Here is a 15,068-nt window from a genome sequence, read left to right on the forward strand (position 1 = left end):
TGTTCACTTAACACTTATTGAGTGCTAATTACAAACCAGGCAATGTCCAAAGATTCTTAATAAATATTATTTCTCCATACAGATGAGGAAATGGGAGGCACTGAGTTAAGTAATTTACCCAATATTATACAGCTGGTAAGTGGAGAGACAATATTCAAAGTCAGCCATTCTGACTCCAGAGTTGGTCCTCTAAACATTACACTGTTGCACCTCTCTCTCCATCCACTGAAATATGGCTTCTATCTTGACCACCTCACTTCAATAAAACTATTTTGCTAAGATCACCAATGACTTCTACCTTTCCAAACCTAAGGGCCACTTACTTGCCTCCACCTTTTTCATAGATTCTGCAGCATCCCATGAAGTTGACAACCTGCCTCTCTTGCCATACATTTGTTTCTCTAGTAACAAATATCTTCTACCTCAGACCTGGGGCCTCTTTCTTCCGTATCAACACATTCTTACAAGGAAATTTCCCAACAATTCCACAGTTTCAAATACTTTCCGCATGACTCCAAATTTCTCTAGTCCTGGCCTGAGTTCTCATATAACCCAACCACCTATTTGATATCTAACTTAGATTTGTAACAAACACCAATTACCTTTCCTCCTCCCCTCAACCTGTTCTCTCCTATCCTTCTCTACCATCACCCATCCAGCTGCTTAGGTTAACTTCTTAACCATTATCCTTAATTTCCCTTTCCCTGATCTCCCACATCTAACCCATCAGCAAGTTCTATAAGATCTACTTGTAAGACATATTTCATTGTCTCCACTATCACTCTAATATAAATGACCTACATTTCTGCCTACAATGCCCTTCAGAATAGTCTTTCATTCTTGCCCCCTTAATCTCCACAAAGCAAGCAGAGTTAAACAAAATCAAATCAGTCCCTGCCTGCTTTAAATTATCTAATGTTGTCTCTGTAATTCAAATAAAATCCTAGGTCTTTACCATGGCCTCGAAGACCCTAATTTGGCCCCAAATTAGGGGGGGCCCTAATTTGTAATTTGGCACCTGCCTACTTTTCCAACCTCACGTTATTCCATTCTCTCCTCCATCACAATGTTCCTTGCAGCAGTGACTGCCTTCCTTCTCTTCCTGGAACACACTGTGATCGTATCTGCTATAGGGCCTTTGCACTTGCTATTCCTTCTGCAAGGAACAGTCTTTCTCCAGACTTTGACACAGATGGTTCCTTCTCCTCCTTTAAGTATTGCTCAAATGCTATCTCCTGTGAGAGGTCTTCTAATCAGTCTTTTATGTGACCCTCTATTATTACAATTGCCACTTCTAGTTTAATCTTATTTAATACTCATTTATTTATTACCATCCTTCCAACTTTGGAATTTAAATGCTCCATCACCAAAGCCTCCCACAGTACATAGCAGGCACCTAATAAACTAATTTAATGAGTGGGTTTTCCCTATTTCATTTAGTTTATTGTAAATCAACCAATTTTGATAAAGCACCTAGCCCAAGATGTATTTTCTACGTATTAAAAGATAAATCCTGAAAACACTCGTTTTTTCCAATCTAAAACATTCCAACACTCTGCACACCCCCACCCCCCACAGTCCATCTACAGTATCCACTTAAAAACTGCTAAATATCCCATATGGATAAATAACACTTTCTTCCTCCTCTCCAAACTAACAAACATGTAGGCGGGAAGGTGGGAAAAGGGAATCTTCCTGGGCACCTGAGCACCTGTTACATCTTCAATCAGTTAAGAGAGGTGCTGGTGAGCCAGATAGCACATGGGAAACGTGGCCTTTCTTTCAGGGACTGCATTCAGGTAAAACGTGAGAGGCTTACACTAGAACTGTCCTCATCCCTAGTAAGGACCATGCACTTCATTTAAAGAAACAAGATAAAATGGTCTTTGGGCAAGAGGTTATGCTTGGATTCACTAAAAGAAAAGAAACCGATTTGGGGGCCTTCATCAAACGTGTGTAGGCTGGGGCCGTTCTACATATAACGGGAAAACAAGAGAACTGGAGGTTATCAGTTCAAGGACCAACTCCACGATAAGATAAAGGGTCAGCTAAGGCTCTCTGGGGGCATCCCGAACCTGGGAGCGACGGTGGGAAAAGGAGAAAACACAAAACCCCGGGACCTCTCTCTGTTCACCGCTTCGGCCTCCATCACAGGCACTTCGGCGAACTGCACAGATCTCCGGGTCCGCCTATCTCCCGCTTCCACCCCTGCAAGGAGAAAGCCCCTGGATACTCACATGGGCTCGAGAGTCTTGCTGAGCCAGGACTTGAGCGCCTCGAAGTTTTCAATGATCATTTTAGAAACCATCCACCGCGGCCCCGAGGCCCGTCACACTCCTCCGCCCGCCCAGGTCGCGGCCGCTACAGCCGCCGCTGCCCCCGCCCCCTCCTCCGCGCGCCGCCCGCGTGGGCCGCGGTAGGAGGCGCCGGTGGCAGGCTCCCGCGAGCCCCGATCGGCGAACAGCTCCGCGGGGACCGTCGCAGGCCGCGAATCCACGGGGTGCCAGGAGCTCCCGGTCCCCGGACCCCGGCTGAGGCAGCAACGGTTAGCCCGGGCCCTCCCCCTTCCCTCCACCCGAGCAAATCTTCCTTAGAGCGGGAACGCGACACGCGCCTAGATCCGGGCTTTCACTCAGCCTCGGGACCAGGCGGTGTTGGCAGGGCAGCGCAGGCAGAAGTGAAGAAAGCAAAGACGAAGGGCAGCTCAATGGGAAAACGATTCGGGGGGTCTTCCCGGCTCCCAGCACCCCCAAGAAGATGGCTGCCGATAAATCTCGCGAGAACTGATGAAGTCTCGCGGTGAGTCCCAGAGCCTGCTGGGAGGAGACGTAAGATCGGCGGAGAGCGCGCCGCTCGAGTGCGGTGCTTCGATTTTTTTTAACGCGTGTTTCGACGTCTGTGTGAGCTTTTTTTTTTTTTTTTTTTTTTTTTTTTTTTTTTTACGCCTCGGTCGACGTATGGGAGAAAGATTTTATTGTTTACAAACAGAGAACGGCCGCTGACCCTAGAAGCAGCGGGAGCCCCGCTTCGTCCTATGTAATTAGCCGGCCGTGGCGCATCCTGTTGGAAGGAGCCTCCGGACTGGAGCGCGCGTTGAGAGCGTCTGCGCGCTGTGCCGGGACGCACGGCGGCCCCCGGGCTCCAGGTGCGCGGGACTGCCGCCTCCGTCCCTCGGGGGCCTGCGGGACCATGTTGCGCGCTCCACGGTGTGGGCAAGACTGGGAGGCACGGGCTCCTGTAATCCAACCCTCCGGCTCCCAGAGGATTAGTATCTCGTCCAGAATCACTCGACTTGATGGCAGAGCAGTAATGATCTAGGCATGCCCCCCCAAAAAGAAAGGTGAGATAGCCTTGGCGGTTCACACAGTTTCCAGCCATCCGAAACGTAACGACTCCCCCCCCCCCAGCCACCTGAGAACAGTGTGATTTTTAATTCTTTTCACTTAGAGCCGACTCAGCTCCAGATAGGAAATTAAATAGTATCAAAAGCGTCCTAAGTAAATTAACTCCTCCCCCCCCCCTTCTAGGGAAGCTTGAATCTCGCCTGTGTTCTTTTTTTTTTTTTTTATGATAGTCACAGAGAGAGAGAGAGAGAGAGAGAGAGAGGCAGAGACACAGGCAGAGGGAGAAGCAGGCTCCATGCACCGGGAGCCCGACGTGGGATTCGATCCCGGGTCTCCAGGATCGCGCCCTGGGCCAAAGGCAGGCGCTAAACCGCTGCGCCACCCAGGGATCCCTCGCCTGTGTTCTTTTAGTTGCCGTTATTTGCTATGTCTTAAGGTACAAGGTGGGATTTTGCAGAAGGTCTAGCGCCTGTAAACTAGAATGAAATGAAAATAATTGGCAATATAGGAGACACTTCGAGTCTTAAGTACACCGATAGAAAGCTCTTATGGAGGACGATGGTAAACGAAATTGTCCTCAAGAACTCCTCTAAGTTTATAACTGCTGGATTGAAGTGTCCTTGAGCCATAAGTAGGAAAGATTATCAAGTAGGAAAAGCTAGACATTTGTTTTAAAATACAGCATGTAGAGTAGAATGACGTTAGAATCCAGCCACTGAATAACCAGTGATTTAACTACGTGAACTAAGCCAGAAGCAAAAGGGCGGATAACGTATGATTCCACTTACGAGGTTCCTAGAGTAGCCAAACTCCCAGTGACAGGAAGTGGAATGGTAGGTGCCAGTGGTGGGAGAATAGGGGAAGATTCATTTGGGATGTTGAAAAGGTTCTGGAGATGACCGGTGTTGACGGTTGCACAACGATGTGAATGTTCTTAATGCGACTGAACTGTACACCTAAAATGGTTAAAATAGTAAATTTTATGTGTATTTTACCACAATAAAGGTGATATTTTAATGTTGCTATGGGAAAAGTAAAATCCTAATTGTGTAGCCTGTTTATTTAATAGGCTGACTTCAGAATTTTCAACTTCATCACCAATGATTCCATAACTGGCCCTCTGCTCCAGCCTTCCAAAGCTAATCCTCATTTTTCAACCAAATACTGTATGCTCCAGGTAACCTGATTTGCTCACCATCCACTTCTTCAAATGTTTACGTCATTTCCACAAGGAACGCCTACCTCCACTTTCTCTGGCTGCTCAAACCTCATCCATTCTCTCCTAATACCACTGCTACTGTATGTTTGAAGTCTTCTTTTATTTTTCCTAAACAATAGCAACAGCCTTTTAATCTTTCTGCCTCTTAGTCTGCACCCATTATTAATCTTCAGTTGGCCTTTATCATCATTGCCTTTAATAGCAATCATTGTAAAACTTGCATGTAATCATGTCACTTCCCTGCTTACAATCTTTATCAGTTTCCACATTATTTTCAGGATAAAAATCCAAGTTCTTGAACATTCCATAAAAGGCCTTTCATAATCAAACCCCTACCTATTTGCCTTAGAAATTTCTTTCACTGCCCTTTAGCCTTTGCTTCAGCCATCTTGAGCTATTCCATCTTCCGTGAGAGGTGTGTTCTTACACTAAATGGAGCTATTGCAGAATGTATTTTCTCCCCTTTCACTTGTTGAAATCCTACTCATCCATCATAATTCATTGCATGCAGCGTCACCTTTGGAAAGCTATTCCAGACCTCCCTGCTCTTTCTCTGTGGTTTTCTCACTTCAGCCTGTGCTTGCCTCTGATATAGCACTCTTGCTTTACCTTTGCAAGTAACTGATCATTTGTTCCTTAGTTACTACAGTTTTGAAGTTCTTGCTCCAAGCACAGCCCCTGATATTTACAGTCAGTTCTCAATTTTTTGAATGGATTGGTGAAGCTCTGCTCCTTTCCATGAAATCTTCCCTGACTAATGAAGCTGACAGTGACCTCTTCCTCCTCTGAATGCATTGTACAGTGCTTATTATTACTCCACATTTAGTCATCAGTGCTTCGTAGCATTCTTCTCTTTCTTATACATTAACATTTATTCCTTATCACTTCAGTACTTCATCTTTGGCTTTGCCTTCAAAGGTGATAATTACCTAGTGTGATTATCAATGCTGCTAAGAAAAGACTAAAACAACCTTCATAGAATACTTCCTGCACTCAATAACAAACATTTCAGAATGTCCAGTATTAGGTTACCTACTTAACATTTTCCAGTACACCATCCTCTTTTCAAAGCACACAGCCTGTGACTTTGTTAGTAATGTTTCTTTAGCCGGGAAGGTTTTGTTGCTCAAAAAACAGCTTCCCACTGATGCCCTAGGCAAAGAAGTTGTCTCTTCTATCTATATTTAGTTTTCTCCTCTGTCTCCCTAACTAGATTATGAAGTCTTAAGGACTAGGAATCAAGCTCATTCATCCTTGTACCTCCTACACTTAGCAGTGTCTGGAACTCAAAAATATTTATTGAAGAATATGTGCTTAATTTTAAATGGGAAGGAAGTAATGGCAGCGGAAAATTTGGATAGGCAAGTCTTAATGATACCTCCTAATAGACATCTCCTTATGGTTTACTTAGCTGCCCTGATCCTAGGAATATTCTCTATAGTCTACTTAACTCCTCTTTTGGTTTTTCCAGTTCTCTCCCCTAGCTGATGGATATAATCTTATTACTCTCAGAGGTGCCTTTGGGCTCTTGTTTAAAAACTCAGCCTGCATTTTGAAATCACAAAGCTATTCTATATGTTCCATTTCCTTTATAGTTCATTACTCTCCAGAGAATTACATTTAGATCTTCATTCCCTCTGGAATACATTCCTTTATTTAGTGTAAGGTAAGGGGCTAGCCTATTTTTAATCCTGATGGCAAGCCAATTTTTCTTTGTACTTCTACACAACAGTCTATCTCTTCCTCATTAGTTTTTTTTTTTTTTTAAGATTTTATTTACCTATTCATGAGAGACAGAGACAGGCAGAGAGAGAGGCAGAGACAGGAGAACCAAGCTCCATGCAAGGAGCCCGATACAGGACTCAATCCCAGGACTCCAGGATCATGCCCTGAGCTGAAGGCAGACACCCAACCACTGAGCCACCCGGGTGTCCCCCTCATTAGTATTTGATGCCACTTACAATATATATCATATTTCCATTTATATATGGCTCTGGTTTCTGAACTCTTCAATTGGTCTCTTTGTTTATGACTACACCTGGACCATGTTGTTTTTATTACCAATGTCCTATAGACTATCTTAATACCTAACAAGGCAAATCCCTCCTTTTTGCTTTGTTTTAATATCAAATTTTGCTTAACTAAATGTAAACCATTGTTTTTCCAAATACTTCCTAGAATGAGATTGTTTAAAAAAAAAAACAAAAACAAAAGATTCTTTATTGAACTTACAGATTAATTTGGGTTGAATTGGCATCCTATAATGTGTGACAGTCACTGGTGTGCTTTTCAGATCTCCCTTCAAGAAAGAACTCACTGCCCAACTGAAGGCATGTAGTTAGCTCACATCCTCTAACTGTTAACTCCTAAGTTTACCTAAGCTTTCAAACTGAAGTTATACTATTGTTAGGGCAACCCTTTTCCCCATTCCCATCCTTAGCCAAAGACAGAATCAGTCATAGTATAAGGACATACTCAGTATCGATGATAGAGGCTTTGTGAGACCTGTATGGCAGTCTGATGGCTCCCCCTGCCCAGTCCACTTCCTCTCTTTCCCTTTCACAAGTGCAACTCTGCAGTAAACCTTTAGCACTTCTAGCTCTAACTCAGCATCTCCCCAGAGAATCCAGCTTCTGCTACAAGTTAAGTCATTGATTCATGCTATTTTTATAAATTAAAAAATCATGGCTAATAGTGAAATCTAGCCATACTTTATGGCCCAATTACTTCTTTGAAACCATCCTACCCAACTCAATTTAATATGATCTCTCCCAAGACATACATTCTGACTAGCCTTCGACTTTCTCTGACCATCATTGATTTAGCACCTATGATTTTATTTTTAAGTGTACATATACTTTATTCTCCATCAAATCTCTGAATTCAATCCCCTGTGGCCTCCTTGAGTACCTGGCTTCATCAGTTGCTTCCTTATCTCCTATTTGCAACCCTTGTGCTGTACTGGGCCTTTCCGATGCATTGTTCAACAAATGTTTCCTGAAGTTCTGCCCTTTTAAACATACCACTACTTGCTGAGAATATAGTAGTGGAGAAAAAAAAGGCATGATATATCCCCTAAGGAGATTATAGGCTCATAAAGAAGGCAGACTTCTAACAATCGTACAGAAAAAAAAAAAAACTTATAATTACAAATTATAGTACATATTATAAAGAGGGAAATATGAACCATTGTAACAGTTTGGACTGGAAATGCTCACGCATGGCTTCTCTAAGAATATGATATTTAAATGGTTAAGAAAAGTGAGGGGCACCTGGGTGACTCAAATGGTTAAGGGTCTGCCTTTAACTCAGATCATGATCTCAGGGTCTTGGGATTGAGCCCCCGCATCAGGCTCCCAGCTCAGCGGGGAGTTTGCTTCTCCCTCTCCCTTTGCCTCTCTCCCCAGTCATGCTCTTTCTCTCTGTCTCAGATGAAGAAATAAAATCTTTTAAGAGAAGAAAAAAGAAAAGTGAATAATGAGCACAAGTTAGCCATGTGAAACAAGATAGAGACAAGAACATTTCTGGCCTACATAATAGCTTGTGGGACTTTCCTGAGGTAAAGAAGGGCCAGGATCTTGAAGGCCAGAAAGGTAAGAGTGTGTAAGTTAGGAAGAAACATACCTATCAGCCAAATTAGGTAAATAAGGGACATGTTAAGATTTTTAAACAAGACTTGTTTATAATATGATGTGCAGGGGTGCCTGGGTGGCTCAGTTAGTTAAGTATCTGCTTTTGGCTTAGGTCATGATCCTGAGGTCCTGGGATCAAGGCCCACACTGGGCTCCCTCTCCCTCTGCCAGCTCTGCTTGTGCATGTACACACTCTTGCTCTCTGTCAAATAAATAAAATCTTTAAAAAATAAAATGTGAGGTGCAGCCATTAAGAGGTTTTCAGTGTGGTGGGATGAATTAAAAACATGAACATACTTCTTTTTTTTTTTTTTAAAGGGTTTTTTATTTATTTATTTACGATAGTCACAGAGAGAGAAAGAGAGAGAGGCAGAGACACAGGCAGAGGGAGAAGCAGGCTCCACGCACCAGGAGCCCGACGTGGGATTCGATCCCTGGTCTCCAGGATCGCACCCCGGGCCAAAGGCAGGCGCCAAACCGCTGCGCCACCCAGGGATCCCTGAACATACTTCTTATATAAAGAAAGCTTAATTGAATTGGGGAGTTTTTAAATGAAAACAAAAAGGGGGTACCTGGGTGGCTCAGCTGCTTAAGCGTCTGCCTTCAGCTTGGGTCATGATTTCAGGGTCCTGGGATGGAGCCCTGCCTGCATCAGGCTCCCTGCTCAGTGGGGGAATCTGATTCTCCCTCTCACTATGCTTACCCCTTCCCCCTCCCTCTCCCCCCCCTCATGCTTTCTCTCTCTCAAATAAATAAATAAATTCTTTTAAAAAAATGAAATAAAAAGGAGGCAAATCACCTTCAACATAAAAAATGCTAGGATTTTTATTTCCCTAGAAGTAGAATAAAGATCATGTTAATAAAGGGAATATGGTTTTCTCATCTGAGACTAGAAGCCAATAACTTGGGAAGAGAAATAATGCTCTGCTGTGGTGAGGTATGTCTCTAGGTAATTCAAGAGGAAACCCTTTAGCGATTGCTAATAATGTAAAGTAGGATCAGAGGACATACTATGATTTCCCCCCTAATGAGTTCAGAGTACTTCTGGTTACAATAAAAGAATTTGAAGGACAATCACCAGTTCTTTAGTGGATACTCCATTTATACTTATAATTGATTATAATGAGTCCCTACTTATAATTGATTATAATGAGTCCCTATAGCAATACTTTTTTAAAAAAGATTTTTATTTATTTATTCATGAGAGATACAGAGAGAGAGAGAGAGAGAGAGAGAGGCAGAGACACAGACAGAGAGAGAAGCAGGCTCCATGCAGGGAACCAGACGTGGGACTCAATCCCGGGACTCCAGGACCACGCCCTGGGCCGAAGGCAGGCGCCAAACCGCTGAGCCATCCAGGGATTCCCCCCCTATAGCAATACTTTAATGGAAAAGATCTAAAACCTAGCAGAACAATACAGAGTAAGAGGACTAGGAGCTGTGCTATTGATACACAGAGCTCTTTATTTTATTCCACATAAGTAGAGGAAAAGTTCTTCCATTTTGGGAAAGCACTGTCCAATAAAAATCTACTAGGAGCCACATATGTAATTTTACATTTTCTAGTGACCATATTTTTTTAAAAGTTTCAAGAAAGGTGAAATTACTTTTAATATATTTTATTTTGCCCATAATATCTAAAATACTGTCATTTCAGTATATAATTTATATAAAATTTATTGAGATATTTTACTTTTTTCTGGTTGCTAAGTCTTTGATATCTACTGTGTAGTTTACCCTTATAGCACATCTCAATTTAAGCATGCCATATCACAAATGCTCAATAGCCACACATTGCTAGTGGCTGTGGTATTGGACAGCACAGCTTTAAAGCTTTAGAGAGTGTCTGATGTGGCTATTTAATTGTGGCTGATGTCAGTTGTTTCATTGTCATTGGTCATTTTCCTCTGCTCAGGTACTAGCCTTCAGTAAAATTGGGCTTGAATTTCAAAAGCCCTAATTAAGGTTCTACATCATTACTTTTGTAATAGATAATTTTGTCCTAAGGCTACTAAGGAAATAAGAACAAAATGTAGAGGTGAACTTTCTTAAAAAGACTTTATTCCTCCCCTCACTTATTAGTCAGAGAATGAGAGGGGAAGGGACAATAGAGTATACCCAGTTTTCTTCCGATTCTTGGCTTGAAGGACAGAGATAGCTCCGCAATAAATACTTTGTTGGAGGGTCACCTGGGTGGCTCCGTCGATTAAGCATTTGCCTGCAGTTCAGGTCATGATCTCAGGGTTCCGGAATCAGGCCCCACCTCAAGCTCTGCTCAGCACAGTCTGCTTGTCCCTCTCCCTTTGCTGCTCCCCCTTTTGCTGATCTCTCTCACTACCTCTCTCTCTCTCTCTCTCTCTCTCAAATAAAAAAGTAAAATCTTTAAAATATATGTATTTGTTGGGGGGAAAAAGCAATGAAATGAAATAATATGGCAGAGTGTCCACAGAAGCTCTCTAGGGATCATATGCATATAAGCTTGTAAATACCCGCTTCTCATGGAATTCCAAAGTGAAGTTTGTCAATCTGCTCTGCTTTCTCTTTGGGTGTGTTTTTTTTTTTTTCTTTCAGTCATTCATCTTTACAATAGCTCATAGAATGTTATATGTGACATGAAAGATGTAGGGAACCTCAGGAGTCTTGACTCTGAGCCTAAACTGTGAGATTATTACCTAGGTTATAAATTTTGTTCTTCAGTGTTCATTCATTCAACAAATAATATATTGAGAGCCTACCATGTGCTATGAACCTCTCTAGACCCTGGAAATACAGAGGTCAAGACAGGGAAGGTCCCTGGGCCTTAATAAACTTTTTAGATGTTTTTTAAATTTTATTTTGGAAAAATTTAAACATGTACAAAAGTAGAAAAAAGTATAATCTTCCCAATCATCCAGTTTCAAAAATTATCAACTCATGATCAATCTTATTTCACTGATACTCCATACTCTCCTCTTACTCCATTTCAAATTATTTTGACAGCATAAACATCACATCATTTCCCTGACAGATGATTTGAATATTGCACATTTTTTTTCTTCCAGATACTGAGATTTATACTCTCTCTCATCATCTATAGCAGTTTATACAGGGGACAAATGTGTGTGTGTATGAATATATGCATATATGCATATAGCTCCTCAACTACCATCCAATTAACCATTAATATTTATAGAGTCTTCCTCATAAGTACAAATAGAATCTAATCATTGTCATTCAGCCCAGGCTATACACAGCCAAAGAAATCCATAAAAGCCCATGCTAATCATGTCACTATTTAAAATCCTTTGTTGACTGCCCATTTACCAGGGTGAAGTACAAATTTATTCATAATAATACCTAATTGAAATATAGTGTGTTTTATGGTATTAAGCACTGTGCTAAGTGATATATATATGTCATTATATGTCATATATATGTATATATATGACAATCCTTACAATTGTGCATTCCCATTTTATAGCTGAGGAAATAGCCTCAAGTTGCCTAAGTACATTCAAGAATGCTCAAGCATAGGAGAGCTTGAACTCAGATCACTAAACAATAAAAACCACATCTTTAACCACATTTTACTAAATCCTTCATTAATTGGTGTCTGTCTAGCTCTACAGCTTCATCTCGCTTCTTCACCTTTCATATTCTGTAGTGCTGCCATACTGTATTTGTGTAGTTCCCCAGATAAACAATACTGTATTGAGCAATAAGCAAACAGGCATATGCTGAAGAAAACATCAAAACAAGAACATGAATAGATTTTTTTAGAGAATTCGGGTTTTCTTTCAAAGTATCCAATTGAACATGATAAGAAAAACCAACCAGATGGAAGGAATTTCCTACTAGTATTTTATAATTAGCATTATTTTTATCTTGAATTTCAAATGGAAAAGCACTATACTATTTTTGATGCATTAGGCCTGTAAAATCATCAATCTATTCCTTGCTGTCCTTTATTCTATTCCAAAATACACTGTCCTTTATTCTCTTTCTTGTACAAGGAGCCCTTGCTATTTAGAACATTTACCATGCCCAACCTTATTTTGTACTTAACTCTTATACACACTTCAGGATTTATCTTAAAAACTACTCCCTCTAGGAAATCTTTTCTGGCAGGACTGAGTGATCATAGTGTGTATCCCTATTATAATTATATCACCCTGCATTGTTAACAGTTGTCTATCTACCACATTAATATGTTCCTTGAAAGCAAAAGCTTTCTTCTATTCACTGCTTTATTCCCAGTATCTAACATATAATAGTTCTTTGCTTTTCTCTTTTATTTTTTTCAAATTTAGATTTATTAGCTGGCTGCTACAAGGGAGAACTTACACTATGGGGAGTTCAACATTTCAACAGGTGGCAGTTACAAAAGAATACCTATAGAGTTTATAGAACCTGAATTAATCATAGGATGGCCTTGGCAGAGATTGCTCAGAATTTGTAAACTAGGAAGGTGCTAGATAGATCAGTGGTTGGTTTATCTTTAGGACACATGACTTTGTGGAGTTATTGTTAGGTTGGTCTGTCTGTGGTCTTATTCAGAATACCATGGGTCTGATGAATTGGTATTCAGAGTCTGAAGATAATTTGTCTTGCATGTCATGGTATTGTACAGTTTTTCTATTTTGTGAGTGATAATATGGTTTTGCAAGTTGTGGTTTCTGTTTCAACTTTAAGTTTCCATTTCACATCCTAGTTGCCAGCTGAACCGGTTTTCCCTTTGTCCTAAGAATAGTGACAAAGCTCTTGTACTCTCAAGAAGTTCCCAGTCAGGCTATTTTAATATAATTTGATATAATAGAGATATAAATAAAGCATTATGAGTTCAGAAGAAACAACTTTTTTTTTAACTATCATTTTGTTGAAATCCTGCTATATGCAAGGCTCTACATATGATAATGTACTAAGCAAGTTAAATACATTATTTTATTTAATCTTCAAAAACTCTATAAAATTAATACTGTTTTTCTTATCCTCATTTTAAAATCAAGAAATTGTGCTGCAAAATGGTTAAATAATACACTCAGGTCACCTAGCTAAGAAATGATAGATCTAGAACTTTATTAAACAAATATTTGCTGGGTACTATTCCAGATACTTTATTTAATCTCCAAAACAGACCTTTGAAGTAGCTACCACTTTTTATCTTATTTCACTGTTGAGGAAACTGATTCATGGGGAAGTAAAGTAACTCATCTAAGACCACAGAGCTTGTGACCACATTGTACAGATGGATTCAGACCCAAGCAACTTGGCTCCATGGTCCACCACCTTACCTACCGCCTCTCTCTTGGGCTCTCACATCTTTTTACTTAACCACTGTGCTGATGTGCCTCATTGGCAGAGGAGAAGCTGTACAAAGGGGTTGAGTGTGGCTGGGGCATAGCAGTTAAGTAGGATATTTCTGGTTGGATCAGAGAAAGAAGGCTATATACCATTCTATTCAGGAGGAGTAGTCTCCGTTCAGAGCCCTGGGAGCAGGGAAGTCTCTGCTTGTTCAGGAAATGGTGAGGTTTGAGGAATTCTGAGTGCCTTGGACAGGGAGTTGTGGCAGCTGATAGAGCTGATAGATCTGGACACGAGTGTTGGGACCAGGTTAGAACTTCACAATTACCCCCTCATTTTTAACTGAAAGGATGCCGCTCTTAATACTGCACTTGTCTTTGATTGGCTATTCTGGTTTTAATGCATCCCCAAGGGAAAGAAATTTGTCACCACTAAAGATATTCATTCTGGAGGCAACTTCAAAAGAGAAGTTCCAGGAACTGTGTTAAGCAAAGAGACCTTTAGGGGGAAAATGCGGCTTCGAGATAGTCTTAAGGCAATTGCTTTGTAGAGCATAAGATTCATTTGAATGTCTATGTCCTTGTAAATTAAAGAAAAAATATGTCGTCATTCTCCATCAATCCAGGGTCCTGAATAGCATATTTTGTTTATGGAGTTCTGGGAGCTGAATGCATTTATTCATCACATGGATTCCCATATATAGATACTATTCATGTCTCCAATGTAGAAATGAGGAGACTGAGGCTGAGAGGACTCAGGGATTTGAGCATATTGCACAGCAGGAGGTGAGAGATCTGACATTTCAAGCCAATTTGCCGTATTTCAGAGCCTCTTCTGCCAATGGCCTCATGTAGTGTGAGACCTTTTAGCCTGTGAAAGTGCAGAACCTCCCAAAACAGAGCAGAGAACAGGCAGTCAAATGTCTGGAGAGTGAGTAGTCAGGAAATAAAGAGCAGTGCTGGGGCCAAGAGGAGGGAACTTGTTGCAGCTTCATGCATCCTTGCCCCTTTCGTATCAGACCCACCCACTTGCACGCATCACTGGGAAATCTAACACCATTACTTCTACCACATTCTATTCTTGAGTCATTGTACAGCCCACATTTTGGGGGTGGGGTGGGAGGGGATTAGGCCTCATCTTTAGAAAGAAAATGCATCAGTGAATTTGTGGACATATTTTAAAATCACAGTACTACCATTGAGGCTGTGTAAATACAACAGTGATTCCTCCAGGAGCCTCAGGAAAGAATTGCCTGCTTGCCAGCCTTTGGGGATAGAGACTGGTAGTGTGCTGGTTAATGTTTAGCAACTGGCTTTCTAGAAAATAAAATATATGGATACATATGTATGTGCATAAGTTTTACTGGTATAAAGGACATGTAGTATACAACTTAACAAATAATAAAATACATAATACCCTTAATTATAAATTCCCTATAACAAATTGGTTCTGACAAAATGTTTTAGCTGATTTTTACTGAATGCTTTTATTGGTAACATTTTCTGCATCACGCTTTTACATCTAGATAGTCAACAAAACAATAAATCAAGTCCAGCTCTCTGTAGCAATTGCTGATTTCCATGGTTTAAATGC

The 15,068-nt window shown here is 41.0% G+C and overlaps 1 protein-coding gene across 15 annotated transcripts in view; it reads right to left on the bottom strand.

Annotated features, from left to right (window-relative positions):
* RBM26 (RNA binding motif protein 26) overlaps positions 1–2,371 on the bottom strand; it is an 83,709-nt gene extending 81,338 nt beyond the window's left edge. For all 15 annotated transcript variants that reach the window (XM_055335738.1, XM_055335737.1, XM_055335733.1 and 12 more), the window contains exon 1: positions 2,238–2,371. In XM_055335738.1, the coding sequence (XP_055191713.1) occupies positions 2,238–2,308 (71 nt within the window). In that variant the 5' untranslated portion in view covers positions 2,309–2,371. The remainder of the gene's footprint in view (positions 1–2,237) is intronic.
* Between the last annotated feature and the right edge of the window lie 12,697 nt (positions 2,372–15,068).

The sequence above is a fragment of the Nyctereutes procyonoides genome, unplaced genomic scaffold, assembly GCF_905146905.1.
Source record: "Nyctereutes procyonoides isolate TBG_1078 unplaced genomic scaffold, NYPRO_anot_genome, whole genome shotgun sequence".
Taxonomy (NCBI): Eukaryota; Metazoa; Chordata; class Mammalia; order Carnivora; family Canidae; genus Nyctereutes; species Nyctereutes procyonoides.